Source organism: Oncorhynchus tshawytscha, linkage group LG06 (genome assembly GCF_018296145.1).
Source record: "Oncorhynchus tshawytscha isolate Ot180627B linkage group LG06, Otsh_v2.0, whole genome shotgun sequence".
Classification (NCBI taxonomy): Eukaryota; Metazoa; Chordata; class Actinopteri; order Salmoniformes; family Salmonidae; genus Oncorhynchus; species Oncorhynchus tshawytscha.
This window is the reverse complement of record NC_056434.1, coordinates 18303720-18320696: the sequence shown is the minus strand read 5'-3', so window position 1 is coordinate 18320696 and position 16977 is coordinate 18303720. Positions and strand designations below refer to the sequence as shown.

At 41.8% G+C, this 16977-nt stretch overlaps 1 protein-coding gene across 5 annotated transcripts in view; it reads right to left on the bottom strand.

Annotated features, from left to right (window-relative positions):
- Positions 1–14732, bottom strand: part of LOC112252177 (nicalin-1) — a 32841-nt gene extending 18109 nt beyond the window's left edge. For 3 of the 5 annotated variants that reach the window (XM_024423188.2, XM_024423190.2, XM_024423191.2), the window contains exons 1-6: positions 14436–14732; positions 13608–13798; positions 13152–13296; positions 11709–11803; positions 6389–6469; positions 436–539 (exon numbers count right to left, since the gene is read on the bottom strand). In XM_024423188.2, the coding sequence (XP_024278956.1) occupies positions 436–539; positions 6389–6469; positions 11709–11803; positions 13152–13296; positions 13608–13798; positions 14436–14610 (791 nt within the window). In that variant the 5' untranslated portion in view covers positions 14611–14732. The remainder of the gene's footprint in view (positions 1–435; positions 540–6388; positions 6470–11708; positions 11804–13151; positions 13297–13607; positions 13799–14435) is intronic. The other 2 variants (XM_024423189.2, XM_024423187.2) reach the window with 2 other exon arrangements.
- Positions 14733–16977: the final 2245 nt, after the last annotated feature.

Genomic DNA, 16977 nt, shown 5'->3' with positions numbered 1-16977 from the left:
GTCATAAGAGACAATGGCAGAAACATTATGTACAAAATAAGTTACAAAAAAACACGAAAACACACAGACAATAGCACAATTGGTTAGGAGCCTGTAAAAACGGAAGCCATCTCTTCCAGCGCCATCTGGAGATCTGGTTCCTCAGCACAAACTGCTCTCACTCCTGGGTGTTTAGAGTACACTTCTTCTAGAAATCGACAAATACCTTCTAAGAACCACATCTGTTCTACTTTATTATTACAAGTACTACTGAAAAGCATTTTAAACACAAGGTCTCCATCTTCTGAATATTGTAAGAGGTTTATTCTTACATTTGTACGTTTTACACATTTTCCTCGGCTGTGGGTGCCTAGATGCCGGAAGGAAAGGTGTGGATGGTTATAACCTTGTAAGAAGCCTGATTTCTCAGGGGGGCTGGGGATGTGTGTTGCTCACCCAGCGTGTGTCCTCTTGTAGGTGTAGAGTCTGGAGAAGAGCCTGGCTAACTCCAGCAGCATAGACACCCCACTGCCATTAGAGTCTGCTCCATAGGACAGCCACTGGACAGGACAACACCACAATCATACAGAGAACACATTTACTTAGCATCTTCACTTCTAGTGGACTACTATAAGAATATTTTAAGATTAATACACAATGCAGAAGACTAAAAGGTCAAGAGGACTAAAAGTCAATAGAGTACTAATGATCAATGGAAATAGTGTTTTTTCCGTAATAGGGAATTAATGAGTAATGGGTCAGAGACATGAGAGGAATTTGTCTATACATTGAGCCTGAAATAGGATACTTGTTATTTGACTATTGGCCCAGTTCTATTGCAAGGAATTCTAATTGGTCAACCACTCTGCTAGGGTTGGGTAATAAAACTACATCCTGTCCCTTTGTTCTGTGGAAAGAATCACTGAGGACAGGGGAGAATGAACATCTACCTCTCAGCATAACATCTATGATTTGTCCTCTTTGAATGAAACTATTTTTCTCCCCCTGATTTGCTTTGGGGTTTGTGTTATTGAAGAGGACATCATATGCTAACACCACAATGCTGCTATATAAATCGATCAATAAAAAATAAAATAAATAGTGCCTTCAGAAGCACCCCTTGACATTTTCCATATTTTGTTATGTTACAGCCTGAATTTGAAATGGACTACATGGAGATGTTTTGTTACTGGCCTACACACAATACCCCATCAAATATCAAAGTGGAATGATGTTTTTAGAAATGTTAAATTAATTAAAAATGAAAAGCAGAGATGTCTTGAGTCAATAAGTATTCAACCCCTTTGCTATGGCAAGGCTAAATCAATTGAGGAAAGTCACATAATAAGTTGCATGGATTCAGTGTATGCAATAACAGTGTTGAACATGATTTTTGGATTACTTACAGTTGAAGTCGGAAGTTTACATACACCTTAGCCAAATACATTTAAACTAGGTTTTTCACAATTCCTGACATTTAAACCTAGTAAGAATTCCCTGTCTTAGGTCAGTTAGGATCACCACTTTATTTTAAGAATGTGAAATGTCAGAATAATAGTGGAGAATGATTTATTTCAGCTTTTATTTCTTTCATCACATTCCCAGTGGGTCAGAAGTTTACATACACTCAATTAGTATTTGGTAGCATTGCCTTTACATTGTTTAACTTGGGTCAAAGAATTTGGGTAGCCTTCCACAAGTATCCCACAATAAGTAGTGAATTTTGGCCCATTCCTCCTGTCAAAGCTGGTGTAACAGTCAGGGTTGTAGGCCTCTTTGCAAGCTTTTTCAGTTCTGCCCACAAATTTTCTATATGACTGAGGTCAGGGCTTTGTGATGGCCACTCCAATACCTGGACTTTGTTGTCCTTAAGCCATTTTGCCACAACTTTGGAAGTATGCTTGGGGTCATTTTCCATTTGGAAGACCCATTTGCGATCAAGCTGTAACTTCCTGACTGATGTCTTGAGATGTTGTGTCAATATATGCACATAATTGTCCTTCTTCATGATGCCACCTATTTGGTGAAGTGTACCAGTCCCTCCTGCAGCAAAGCACCCCCACAACATGATGCTGCCACCCCCGGGCTTCACGGTTGGGATGGTGTTCTTTGGCTTGCAAGCCTCCATCTTTTTCCTCCAAACATAACAATGGTCATTATAGCCGAACAGTTCTATTTTTGTTTCATCAGACCAGAGGATATTTCACCAAAAAGTACAATCATTGTCCCCATGTCCAGTTGCAAACATCTGTGTGGTCCCATGGTGTTTATACTTAGCCAGCAGCATACCACCCTGCATACCCCTGCTGGCTTGCTTCTGAAGCTAAGCAGGATTGGTCCTGGTCAGTTCCTGGATGGGAGACCAGATGCTGCTGGAAGTGGTGTTGGAGGGCCAGTAGGAAGCACTCTTTCCTCTGGTCTAAAAAAATATCCCAATGCCCGAGGACAGTGATTGGGGACACTGCCCTATGTAGGGTGCTGTCTTTTGGATGGGAAGTTAAACAGGTGTCCTGACTCTCTGAGGTCATTAAAGATCCCATGGCACTTATCATAAGAGTAGGGGTGTTAACCCCGGTGTCCTGGCTAAATTCCCAATCTGGCCCTCAAACCATCACAGTCACCTAATAATCCCCAGTTTACAATTGGCTCATTCATCCCCCTCCTCTCCCCTGCAACTATTCCCCAGGTCATTGCTGCAAATGAGAATGTGTTCTCAGTCAATTTACCTGGCAAAATAACAGATTCTAATAATACTTGCTTACTATTGTTTGTACAAATGAACGTGATACCTTCAGGTGTTTGGAAATTGCTCCCAAGGATGAACCAGACTTGTGGAGGTCGAGCTTTTTTCAGAGGTCTTGGCTGATTTCTTCTGATGTCAAGCATGATGTCAAGGAAAGAAGCACTGAGTTTGAAGGTAGGCCTTGAAATACATCCACAGGTACACCTCCAATTGACTCAAATGATGTCAATTAGCCTATCATTTTATGGAATTTCCCAAGCTGTTTAAAGGCACAGTCAACTTAGTGTTTGTAAACTTCTGACCCACTGGAATTGTGATACAGTGAATTATAAGTGAAATAATTGAGTCTGTAAACAAATGTTGGAAAAATGACTTGTGTCATGAGCGAAGTAGATGTTCTAACCGACTTGCCAAAACTATAGTTTAACAAGAAATTTGTGGAGTGGTTGAAAAACGAGTTTTAATGACACCAACCTAAGTGTATGTAAACTTCAGACTAAAACTGTATCTCTGTACCCCACACATACAGATCATTTTAAGGTCCCTCAGTCGAGAAACTAATTTCAAACACAGATTTAACCACCACGACCAAGGAAGTTTTCCAATGCCTCGCAAAGGTGGTCACCTATTGGTTGATGGATAAAAAAACAAAGCAGACATTGAATATCCCTTTGAGCATGGTGAAGTTCTTAAAATTTGGAGTGTGTATCAATAAACCCAGTCACAACAAAGATACAGGTGTCCTTCCTAACTCAGTTGCCGAAGAGAAAGGGAACCGCTCAGGGATTTCACCTTCAAATCAAACTTGATTTGTCAAATGCGCCGAATACAACCTTACCGTAAAATGCTTACTTACTTACTTACAAGCCCTTAACCAACAGTGCAGTTCAAGAAGAGTTAAGAAAATATTTACCAAATAAACTGAAGTAAAAAATTATTTAAAAAATACAAAATAACGAGGCTATATATAGGGGGTACCGGTACCGAGTCAGTGTGCGGGGGTAAAGGTTAGTTGAGGTAATTTATACATGTAGGTAGGGGTGAAGTGGCTATGCAGATATTAAACAGCGAGTAGCAACAGTGTACAAAACAAAGAGGGGGAGGGGGGGTGTCAATGTAAATAGTCCGGTGGCCATTTGATTAATTGTTCAGCAGTCTTATGGCTTGCGGTAGAAGCTGTAAAGGAGCCTTTTGGTCCTAGACTTGGCGCTACGGTGCCACTTGCCATGCGGTAGCAGAGAAAACAGTCTGACTTGGGTGACTGGGGAGTCTGCCAATTTTATGTGCTTTCCTCTGACACGGCCTATTATATTGGTCCTGAATAGCAGGAAGCTTGCCCCCAGTGATGTAGTGTCAGATGCTGAGCAATTGCCATACCAGGTGGTGATGCAACCGATCAAGATGCTCTCGATGGTGCAGCTGTAAAACTTTGAGGATCTGCCGACCCATGCCAAATCTTTTCAGTCTCCTGAGGGAGAAAAGGTTTTGTTGTGCCCTCTTCATGACTGTCTTTGGACCATGATAGTTCATTGGTGATGTGGACACCAAGGAACTTGAATCTCTCGACCCACTCCACTACAGCCCCGCCGATGTTAATCGGGGCCTTTTCCTGTAGTCCACTATCAGCTCCTTTGTCTTGCACACATTGAGGGAGAGGTTGTTGTCCTGGCACCACACTGCCAGTTCTCTGACCTCCTCCCTATACGCCATCTCACCGTTGTCGGTGATTAGGCCTTTCACTGATGTGTCGTCAGCAAACTTAATGAGTGTCCCGCTCCTTGAAAGCGGCAGCTTTAGCTCGATGGCGGATGTTGCCTGTAATCCATGGCTTCTGGTTGAGATATGTACGTACGGTCACTGTGGGGAAGACGTCGGCAATGCATTTATTGATGAAGCCGATGACTGAGGTGGTATACTCCTCAATGCCATCGGATGAATCCCGGAATATATTCCAGTCTGTGCTAGCAACAGTCTTGTAGCGTAGCATCTGCGTCATCTGACCACTTCCGTATTGAGCGAGTCACTGGTACTTCCTGCTTTAGTTTTTGCAGGAATCAGGAAGATAGATGCAGGAGGATATAACTATGGTCAGATTTGCCAAATGGAGGGTGGGGGAGAGCTTTTTATGCAGCTCTGTGTGTGGAGTAAAGGTGGTCTAGTTTTTTTCCCCTCTGGTTGCACATGTGACATGCTGGTAAAAATTTGGTAAAACTGATTTAAGTTTGCCTGCATTCAAGTCCTCGGCCACTAGGAGCGCCGTTTCTGGATGAGCATTATCTTGTTTGCTTATGGCCTTGTAGAGTTGGTTGAGTGCGGTCTTAGTGCCAGCATCGGTATGTGGTGGTAAATAGACGGCCTCGAATAATAAAGATGAGAATTCTCTTGGTAGATAGTGTGATCTACAGCTTATTATAAGGTACTCTACCTCAGGCGAGCAATATCTTGAGACTTCTTTAATATTAGACATTGCACACCAGCTGTTATTGACAAATAGACACACACCACCACCCCTCGTCTTACCAGACGTAGCTTCTCTGTTCTGCCGGTGCATGAAAAATCCCGCCAGCTCTATATTATCCGTGTCGTCCTTCAGCCACGACTCAGTGAAATATAAGATATTACAGTTTTTAATGTCCCGTTGGTGGGATAATCGTAGGTCATCAATTTTATTTTCCAATGATCGCATGTTAGCCAGTAGAACGGATGGCAGTGGGAGTTTACTCACTCATCTAAGGATTTTCAGAAGGCAGCCCGACCTGCGCCCCCTTTTCCTCTGTCTTTTCTTCATGCAAATGATGGGGATTTGGGCCTGTTCCCGGGAAAGCAGTATATCCTTCTCGTCGGACTCGTTAAAGGAAAAAGTTTCGTTGTACTGATGTCCAGAAGTTTCTTCCAGTTCGTGGTGAGTAATCGCTGTACTGATGTCCAGAAGTTTCTTCCAGTTCGTGGTGAGTAATCGCTGTACTGATGTCCAGAAGTTATTTTTGGTGATAAGAGACAGTAGCAGCAACATTATGTACAAAATAAGATTTTTTTAAAACTAGTTAGAAAAAATGCAACAGTAGGTTAGGAGCATGTAAAACGTCAGTCATCCTGTTCGGCGCCATCTTATAGCCAATGGCCAACCTTGAGGCCAATGGTGACTTTAAAACAGTTACAGAGTTTAATGGCTTTGATTGGAGAAAACTGAGGATGGATCAACAATATTGTAATTACTCCACAGTTTTGAGTTAAATCTACTTGAAATATAATGGGAAGACCTGAAAAGGTTGTCTAGCAATGATCAACAAACAATTTGACAGAGCTTGAAGAACTTTGAAAAGTATAAACGGGCAAATGTTGCACAATCAAGTTGTGAAAAGCCCTTGGACTTATTCAGAAAGAATCAGAGGTGATTCTACAAAGTATTGACTAAGTGGCGTGAAAACTTATATAAATATGATATTTCTGTATTTCAATTTGAAAACATATGCAAAAATGTCTAAAACCATATTTTCACTTTGTCATTATAGGGGATTGTGTATAGATAGGTGAGAAGAAAATAAGATAAATCCATTTTGAATTCAGGCTAACAAAATTTGGAATAAGTCCAGGGGTATGAATACTTTATGAAGGCACTGTTTATAACGAGTATATTGAGGTGCATGAAGGGAGAGCTGGGCGTACCGGAGCCACACCAAAAGAGTCATAGTGAGCCACCAGGACGATGGTGGGCAGGTCCTCTCCTCCAGTTCCAGCCAGTCGCCCCTAGGAGAGGATGGGGCTACAATGATTAGACAACAGTATATTGTATTAGGATTGACATTTTATATATCAGTCCTAAAACATCTCAAAACACACTAGTACATTCGCTGTCATCTTGTATGAAAGTAAAGAATGTACCTAAGGGTATGTCGAAACTTAAGACATATCAATGAAGTCAGGCACGGGAGGCCTCTCACAATGACTTCAACTAAAAACCATTATACAGTGCCAGTCAAAAGTTTAGACAAACCTACTCATTCAAGGGTTTTTCCTTTATTTGTACATTGTAGAATAATAATGAAGACATCAAAACTATGAAATAACACATGGAATCATGTAGTAAAGAAAAACCTTTGAATGACTAGGTGTCCAAACTTTTGACTGGTTCTGTATGTGAAACAAGGCCATTGACTGGTAGTGGCCGTATGCATTAAGGCTGGGCTCAATTTTAATTTAACGTATTCAGGAAGGGATTTGAATTTAACATTCAGAAATATAAAAACTTTTCAAATACATTTCTTCTACTTTTCAGTTTATTGAGAAGACATGAAAAATAAAATGTAATTTTCTATTGAATTGCAACTTTAGTTTACTTCCTGAATGGACTGTCTTAATTTAGAGCTGAACACTTGATCCATCTCAGAGTCAGGAGTCTCCTGATCCCCTACTGCATGGCTAAGCCCATTATTCCCCTGGGTTTGACACCTAGCTTAGTTTAAAACAAACATGCACACACAAACACTTTCTATCTAGAATATCATACGGTGCATTCGGAAAGTATTCAGACCCCTTCCCGTTTTCCACATGTTGTTGCGTAACAGCCTTATTCTAAAATGTATTAAATAAGTGCACTTTTTTAAAAATCTACACACAATACCCATTATTGCCAAAGTGAATACAGATTTTTTAGAAATGTTTGCAATGTATTAAAAACAAAAATACCTAGTATTCAGACTCTTTGCTATGAGACCCGAAATTGAGCTCAGGTGCATCCTGTTTCCATTGATCTTCCTTGAGATGTTTCTACTACATGATTGGAGTCCATCTGTGGTTAATTCAATTGATTTGATATGATATAAGATTTGGAAAGGCACACACCTGTCTATATAAGATCCCACAGGTGACAGTGCAAGTCAGAGCAAAAACCAAGCCGTGAGGTCGAAGGAAATGTCCGTAGTGCTCCGAGACAGGATTGTGTCAAGGCACAGATCTGGGGAAGGGTACCAAAACATTTCTGCAGCATTGAAGGTCCCCAAGAACACAGTGGCCTCCATCATTCCTAAATGGAAGAAGTTTGGAACCACCAAGATTCTTCCTAGAGATGGCCATCCGGCCAAACTGAGCAATCGGGGGTAGAAGGGTCTTGGTCAGGGAGGTGACCAAGAAACCGAGTCACTCTGACAGAGCTCCAGAGTTCCTCTTTGGAGATGGGAGAACCTTCCAGACGGACAACCATCTCTCCAGCACTCCACCAATCAGGCCTTCATGGTAGAGTGGCCAGACGGAACCCACTCCTCAGTAAAATGCACATGACAGCCTGCTTGGAGTTTGCCAAACTGCACCTAAAGGACTCTCAAACCATGAGAAACAACATTCACTGGTCTGATGAAACCAAGATTGAACTATTTGGCCTGAATGCCAAGTGTCACGTCTGGAGGAAACCTGGCACCATCCCTACAGTGAAGCATGGTGGTGGCTGCATCATGCTGTGGGGATGTTTTTCAGTAGCAGGAACTGGGAGACTAGTCAGGATCGAGGGAAAGATGAACGGAGCAAAGTACAGAGAGATCTTTGATGAAAATCTGCTCCAGAGTGCTCAGGACCTCAGACTGGGGCGAAGGTTCACCTTCAGGACAATGACCCTAAGCACACAGCCAAGACAACCCAGGAGAGGCTTCGGGACAAGTCTCTGAATGGCTCAGCCAGAGTCCGGACTTGAACCCGATCGAATCTCTCTGGAGAGACCTGAAAAAAGCTGTGCAGCGACGCTCCCCATCCAACCCGAGAGCTGAGAGGACTTGAGACTGTAATCACTGCCAAAAGTGCTTCAACAAAGTACTGTTGGATTTAGGGTAAACATTGAACATTGAGATACTAAAGACATGATAGATCCGAAGCAGTATATAAAAGGAGTGAGAGAGACTGGGTTTTATGTCAGAAGTTAATGGTTCTCTGTAGAAAGACAGAGTGGCTGTGAAATGTGCTGGGAGTCACAGGAGTGCGATAGGTGATACGGGAGGACATATGTGGCTTAGGCGAAGGAGGAGTTGAGGTCAGGAGGTCAGGTCAGATCCCCTGAAGGGAGTAATAAGGGTTTAGTATCCGGTTATGCTCTTCCTGTGGAACCATAAGATGTAAGGATTGGACAGAAGGAGGAGTGTCCAAAGTGCTTCCAGGAACAGGAACATGTTTTGTCTGAATACAGCGGTGTCGGCCCTTTAGTTCTCCCTAAACTTGGTTAAGCTTCTCAAGTGTCCGTGAGTTAAGATCCTAACAGTAGTTAGTAAAGGGTCTGAATACTTATGTAAATGTGATGTTTTTTATTTTGAATACATTTGCAAAAGTTTCTCAAAACCTGTTTTTGCTTTGTCATCATGGGGTAGTGTGTGTAGATGAAGACATTTTATACATTTTAGAATAAGGCTGTAACGTAACAACATGAGGAAAAAGTCAAGGGGTCTGAATATTTGTGTGCTATAGACTCAAGAATTACATAAGGTTAAGAAAACAAACAAGTTATCTGCTTATTAACACCTTTACACCCAAAGTGGCCTAATACTGGAGGCCTAATAGACAGGTTGGTTGTTTAGCAACAAAACTGGATGCTTGAGCAAGTATGTGGCAAAACAGATGTGGTTGGCTTAGATTGTTGATAACATGTACACTATTTATTTGCCAATGTTTATTGAAAACATAAATAAAGTTGCACAATAAGCACTTGTCTCTCAAATCCATTGTTACAGTTGGTCAATGTTTGCCATATTAGCATAGACGTAACAGTCAAAACACCTCAAAACAAGACATGGTATCAAGAACAAGATCAAACAAGCTGAAACGTGCCACTTAAGATTCACCACATGGCAGTTTGTCATTGTTGCTAGCTATCTGGCCATCTAGAATCACAACAACACACAGCCTTCTGCCTATTTGAAGCGTGAGCATGATTTTGGTGAAGTTGTCAGCTAACCTATGATAACTTTTGGTAAATAGTATGCTCTACAGTTTTTCATCTATATTTTTCGTAGCGGTCCATTTACCACCACTAACCGATGCTGGCACTAAGACCGACTCAACAAAATGTATAGGGCCATGAGCTAACAACAAAAATGCACATCCAGAGCCAGCGTTTCTCATGGTTTGTGATTTTAATGCTGAAACTGAAAAAACTAGAGGCGACAAAACTCTAGATCTCCTTTACTCCACACAGAAACGCATACAAGGTAAATTAGACCAAAACTTTATCCCCCTGGTTACAAACAAAAACAGGAAGTGGTTTGATGAAGCAGGTGCTAAGCTACAGGACTGTTTCGCTAGCACAAACTGGAATTTGTTTCGGGATTCATCCAATAACTCTGAAGAGATCATCACATCAGTCACCGGCTTCATTAATAAGTGCATCGACACTTATCCAGGACACATACTCAGAGCATGTGCTGACAAGCTGGAAAGTGTCTTCACTGACATTTTTCAACCTATCCCTAAGCCGGTCTGTAATATCAACTTGTTTCAAGCAGACCAACATAGTCATTGCGCCCAAGAACGCCAAGGTAACCTGCCTAAATGACTATCGCCCCGTAAAACTCACATCTATAGCCATGAAATGCTTTGAAAGTCTGGTCATTGTTGCCATATTAGCATAGACGTGACATTCAAAACAACTCATAACAAGACATGGTGTCAAGAACCTCAGTTGAGCTGAAACCATTATCCCAGGCACCCTGGACCCACTCCAATTTGCATACCGCTCCAAAAGATCCACAGACGACGCAATCTCTATTGCACTCCACACTCCTGTACACCCTGGCCGCGCACGACTCCAACATCATCATCAAGTTTGTTGACGACACAACGGCGGTAGGACTGATCACCGACGACAAGGCAGCCTTATAGGGAGGTGGTCAGAGACCTGGCAGTGGGGTGCCAAGACAACAATCTCCCCCTCAATGTCAGCAAAACAAAGGAGCTGATCGTGGACTACAGGAAACGGAGGGGGCGAGCACGCCCTCATTCACATCGATGGGGCTGTAGTTGAGCGGGTCGAGAGCTTCGAGTTCCACGGTGTCCACATCACTAAGGAATTAACATGGTTCACACACACCCACACAGTTGTGAAGATTGCACGACAACGCCTCTTCCCCCTCAGGAGGCTAAAAAGATGTGGCATGAGGCCTCAGATCCTCAAAAATTCCTACAGCAAAATCACAGCTTGGTACAGCAACTGCAAGGCGCTACAGAGGGTGATGAGTACAGCGTCCTGCCATCCAGGATCTCTATTCCAAGCAGTGTTAGAGGAAGGCCCCCAAAAATGTCAAAGCCTCCAGCCACCCAAGCTATAGACTGTTCTCTCTGCTACCGCACAGCAAGCGGTACCAGTGGACCAAGTCTAGAACCAACAGGACCCTGAACAGGTTCTATCCCCAAGCCATAAGACTGCTAAATAGCTAATCAAATGGCTACCCGGACTACCTGCATTTAGCCTTTTTTTGCACTAACTCTCCTGGACTGAAAATGCACACACTGGACTCTACCCACACACGCTACATACGCCCACACACACATAACACACCCACACATGCATATTGACTCCACACAAACTTTCACACTCACCACATACGCTGCTGCTACGGTCTATTATCTATACTGTAGCCTAGTCACTTTACACCTACCTATAAGTACATAGCTACCTCAATTACCTCGTACCCCTGCACAGACTCAGTACTGGTACTCCCTGTACATAAGTCATGCTATTTTTTACTCGTTATTGTTATTCACTGTGTATTTATTCCTTGTGTCACTATTTTAAGAGATGTATACAATTCATTCTGTATTGACCCATAAGTAAGCATTTCACTGTTAGTCTACACCTGTTGTTTACAAAGCATGAGACAAATACAATTTTATTTTATTTAACCTGTCTATATTTTAAAATATCACCAATTAACAGAAACTTGGATTAAATGTCACAATACTACATAAACATTAAATGGCTACAGAACAGTGGTTTAACCATAAGGATTCTCACCTCTAGACTGGTGATGGCCCAGTCACTCACTGCCTTGCTCTGAGCCCCACTCGTCACCATCTGAAAGCCATTGGCCGTGGCTGTGTGTATCAGCACTGAAAAGACATGAGGAAAATGCATTAAAGCGCTAAAAAGAAATTCACTAGAAATAATTATATTTAACATGGTTTACACCAGGGCTATTCAACTATATTCTTATGGGGGCCAGATGTGAAAAATACATTTTCTACATGGGATTACTCTTCCTAAAACAGGTAGAAAAAACAATGCAAACACAATTATAATCCTATGAAGCCCTTTTATTAAAATGAAATATCGCTAAAAGTACATGTTAAGTGGTTTAAGATTAGCAAAATTATTTATTTTATAATGGAACATATTTGTACTTAACAGTTGACCTGCATCACATACATTTGTACTTTTCTGTCCATTTTACATAGCCTCATCTTTTGTTTTCATTTACACATAAGGAACCTTTTATACATGGTATATCTCACTTGACTAGTTTTTGCAGAGAAGTCTCTCGCTCCCCCAGCATTAGTAGAGAACGGGTCCCTATAACAAACTGCACTACCTCTAAGATTTCAGTTTATCTAAAAACTTATGGGAGTGGTCTGTACTGATGATTATTGAATATAGTTGCACAGTGTAGGCAGATGGAGCATTTAGTTTGGGCTCAAATCAGAGGAGAAAAGACATTTATTTTGAAAATATTTTTTAATCATGTCAACAACTGCTTTATCCATCCCCTGTAGTCCAAAATTAAGTCCATTCAATTGATTGAAAAACAAACATCTGATACAAACTCATTTTCGCTCGATATGCGTTGGCTTTCTTGTGGTTGCAATTGTGGAGAAAAGCAACTATTTCCTCCCTATGCTCACATAGGCTGCTCTCTCTCAAGAGAGAGCATTATTACCCTTGCTTAGCCAACGAAAATCATTGTGGTAGATGATGCTCAGCAGCCTACGAAACAAGCCATGTTGCGGCTGTATGTCGATCGGATAAAGTTTATGATAGCCAGAAGCGAGTCCATGGTATTTTTTTAACTCACCACAAAGCACGCTCTGCTGTATCAGGCAGTGTAGTGATGTCATCTGCGGTGAAAGAGCCGATAGGTGGGCAGAAACACCCTGTACCCCTCTTAGCAACTCTGATTGGCTGTAACTGGTATGTTGAATGATATTGATTGACAGCACTTCATGGGCGGGACTAAAGGAAAACAGATTCTCCCATTGGAGAATATTGAACATGGGCTCCTTTTGGCACTAAATATCGGATTTTTGAAGGGATTTTTTAAACAATTCTTTTCTTTTCTTTTTTTTTTATGTTCAGAATTTATCAAAGGGACATTCTGAGTTGACAAATGGGCCAGATCTGGCCCGTGGGCTTCAAGTTGAATAACCCTGCTTTACATAATTTAAATAAAAAAATCTCCTGTACCTTCAGCTGCAGAGGAGGACCCCTGGGAGGAGGAGGTGGTGAGGGTCTGTGTGTAGATGGAGAGCAGCTCATCATCCTCCAGTGCAAAGTACACAGGAACAATGGTCTCTGTGGCCAGCATCTCTGGCTCCAGCTCCATGAACTGCTACAATGTGGAGGAATACTGAATGACTGGTTATCATTCACAAGACTATTACACTATCAGAATGTGAACGTGAAACAGCATAACATTTTCATCTTTTGCCTACTTCACTCCAGCAAGTCTGGATTTTCAAGTTTATCTTGAAAGTGTGTTGTAACCGCTGTTTTCTCTAAGTGTAACATAAACATACTTTACATGGACACAAACAGCTCTGGCTTTCAAGGAAACACAGGGCCTTGCCTCTTGATTCGACTTCCAGGGTTGTTTGCTGTACAGTTATAAACCCATTCATAAGGCATTATAATTCTTATTACCTGTACTATGTCCTGTGGCATGGTGGACATATTCTTGGGGAGAATTATGACCACAGCCCCAGCGGACTGGCGCAGGGCTTTCTGATATCTCTCATAGGAGAAGTCCACCAGCCGCATGATGACACAGCGGCGGCTTAGCACCTCCGCCTCCACTGTGCGGGCCTCTGTGTTCAATATGGCATTCCTGGTACCTGGGAATCACAAGTGGGATCAGATCAGTCGGGGAGAGATAAATGGAAACACCGTTCAGTGACTAAATAGCTGACATGATTGATGCAATGCTATAGTCTACTAACGTTAGCTATCACACAGCACATCGTATTCAAATTCTATGGTTTGAAGTAAATAAGACATGGTTATAACCTGATGGGGGTCGTGTGTTTATGGTAGCTGCTACCTTTGAGCTGTTTTAGCTGTTACCTTTTAGGACAACTTATCATTGAAATGGTAACGATTGGTAGTTAAGATTAGCTAAAATTAGATTAGCTAAGATAACGTGGTATTGCCAGTGAATAACAACCATAACACTAACTAGTCCAGTGTATATACATATGAATAGGAGGAATGAGAGAGAGCTCTGCCACATGAATGAAGGAGGACACGGGTTGACAGCTATCTTAGCTAGCTAACAGCCGTTATAGCTAGCTTTTTAGATAGCTAACAGTCCCAGGCTAGCACGCTAACGTTGGCTAGCTAGAATTTTGCAGTGACAGACAGCGTTTACTTGACGAAATATATGCCTTATATCAGGATCGCTAACCACAGAACAGGATTACAATTTAATACTTGCACAATATAAATAGTTAGCTAGCTATTTTAAATGCTTACCGTACGGTTGTCCCTGCAGGTCATACTGCTGCATGCGGTACACGGTGAATTCATGTGCCGCTTCGGTTGGAAGGGGTGAGACGAGAATCAGCACCGCAGGGATAAACACAATGAAAGTCAAGGGGAAAGATGACTTAAACATGTTATCGAACACCTCACTAGCCTCCTCAAACATCTTGACCTTAGTATTGAGGTCTAAACAAGAGACAATTGTAATCTGGGTAGTTTCTGGAACGATTCTAGTCTATGCACAAAGCGCAGCAGCAACCGACACAACTTAATTTTAATATGGCAAAAAGCTTGGCCACCTATAGTAAGCACGCACGAGCTTACATTTTGATTAGCATGTACACATTATTGTAAAATGTTTCATAACTGTAATTTATATTATTTATTATAAAATAATTCTGTCATTCATTGATTTATTTAACGACAATATTCTCTGCCTTTGAGGGTCCTACAGGGACTCTCAGAGACAGCTTCATGAATTTCAGGGTAGGCTGTGCAGTTGATGAATTCAACGACAGGGGTCAGTGTAGACCGATGTTAAACCCAGAAAGAGTAACGGGGGAGGATCGTCAACGTGTGCTTCTACTAGTGACAGAGATTGTTTCTGACAGGTGAAGTATGTGCTAAGAAATGTTTGACTTTTAAAGATATTTTTGACTGGCAGTAATGCTATTGTTGTATGATTAGCCCTTGACTTGTAGCCTACATCTAACTCATGCATTATATTAGACAACATGTCCCTAGGAGGACATTAGCCTACACAGGGGGGTGAAGGCATATCATTGATGTGCAAGTCAGCAAAAAAAGGCACTCAAGAGCATGATAGAATAATTAATTATATATTCTGTAGACTATAAAATACCAAGTTTCTTTCAATATCCTATACATCACTGTAGCATTCTCTTCTGTATTGTGGCCCACCACACTAATCTTCGTATGTATCTGATTTGTAGCATAACATGAAAATAAACCAAATAATCTGATGGAAAAGTGTATTTCCATCATCAAACAAACCACTTGTCATTCCTTAATACATTAATACAAACATCACCATTAACAAGGTATCAAAAAGAGGTTTTCATGTCTGACAGTGCTGAATGCCAAGGAAGGAGGAGGAGATGTAATTATGTCATGTCATCTCTCTCTCTCAATTCAATTCAATTCCAGGGGTTTTATTGGCATGGGAAACATATGTTAACATTGCCAAAGCAAGTGAAGTAGATAACATACAAAAGTGAAAAATAAACAATAAAAATTAAAAATAAACATTACACTCACAGAAGTTCCAAGATAATAATGACATGACAAATGTCATATTATGTATACATACAGTGTTGTAACGATGTGCAAATGGTTAAAGTACAAAAGGGAAAATAAATTAACATAACTATGGGTTCTATTTACAATTGTGTTTGTTCTTCACTGGTTGCCCTTTTCTTGTGGCAACAGGTCACAAATCTTGCTGCTGTGATGGCACACTGTGGTATTTCACCCAGTTGATATGGGAGTTTATCAAAATCGGGTTTGTTTTCAAATGATTTGTGGATCTGTGTAATCTGAGGGAACTAAACTCAGCAAAAAAAAGAAATGTCCCTTTTACAGGACCCTGTCTTTCAAAGATAATTTGTAGAAATCCAAATAACTTCACAGATCTTTATTGTAACGGGTTCAAACACTGTTTCCCATGCTTGTTCAATGTACCATAAACAATTAATGAACATGCACATGTGGAACGGTTGTTAAGACACTCACAGCTTACAGCCGGTAGGCAATTAAGGTAACAGTTATTAAAACTTAGGACACTAAAGAGCCCTTTCTAATTACTCTGAAAAACACCAAAAGAAAGATGCCCAGGGTCCCTGCTCATCTGCGTGAACGTGCCTTAGGCATGCTGCAAGGAAGCATGATGTGGCCAGGGCAATAAATTACAATGTCCGTACTGTGAGACACCCAAGACAGCGCTACAGGGAGACAGGATGGACAGCTGATCATCCTCGCAGTGGCAGACCATGTGTAATAACACCTGCACAAAATCGGTACATCCGAACATCACACCTGCGGGACAGGTACAGGATGGCAACAACAACAACTGCCCGAGTTACACCAGGAACGCACAATCCCTCCATCAGTGCTCAGACTATCCGCAATAGGCTGAGAGAGGCTGGACTGAGGGCTTGTAGGCCTGGCAGGTCCTCACCAGACATCACCGGAAACAACGTTGCCTATGTGCACAAACCCACTGTCGCTGGCCTGGTGAAGTCAAGAGCAAAAAGTGCTCACCAGGGATGATGGTAGTATTCACGTTTATCATCGAAGGAATGAGTGTTACACTGAGGCCTGTACTCTGGAGCGGGATCGATTTGGAGGTGGAACATCCGTCATGGTCTGGGGCAGTGTGTCACAGCATCATCAGACTGAGCTTGTTGTCATTGCAGGCAATCTCAAAGCTGTGCGTTACAGGGAAGACATCCTCCTCCCTCATGTGGTACCCTTCCTGCAGGCTCATCCTGACATGACCCTCCAGCATGACAAT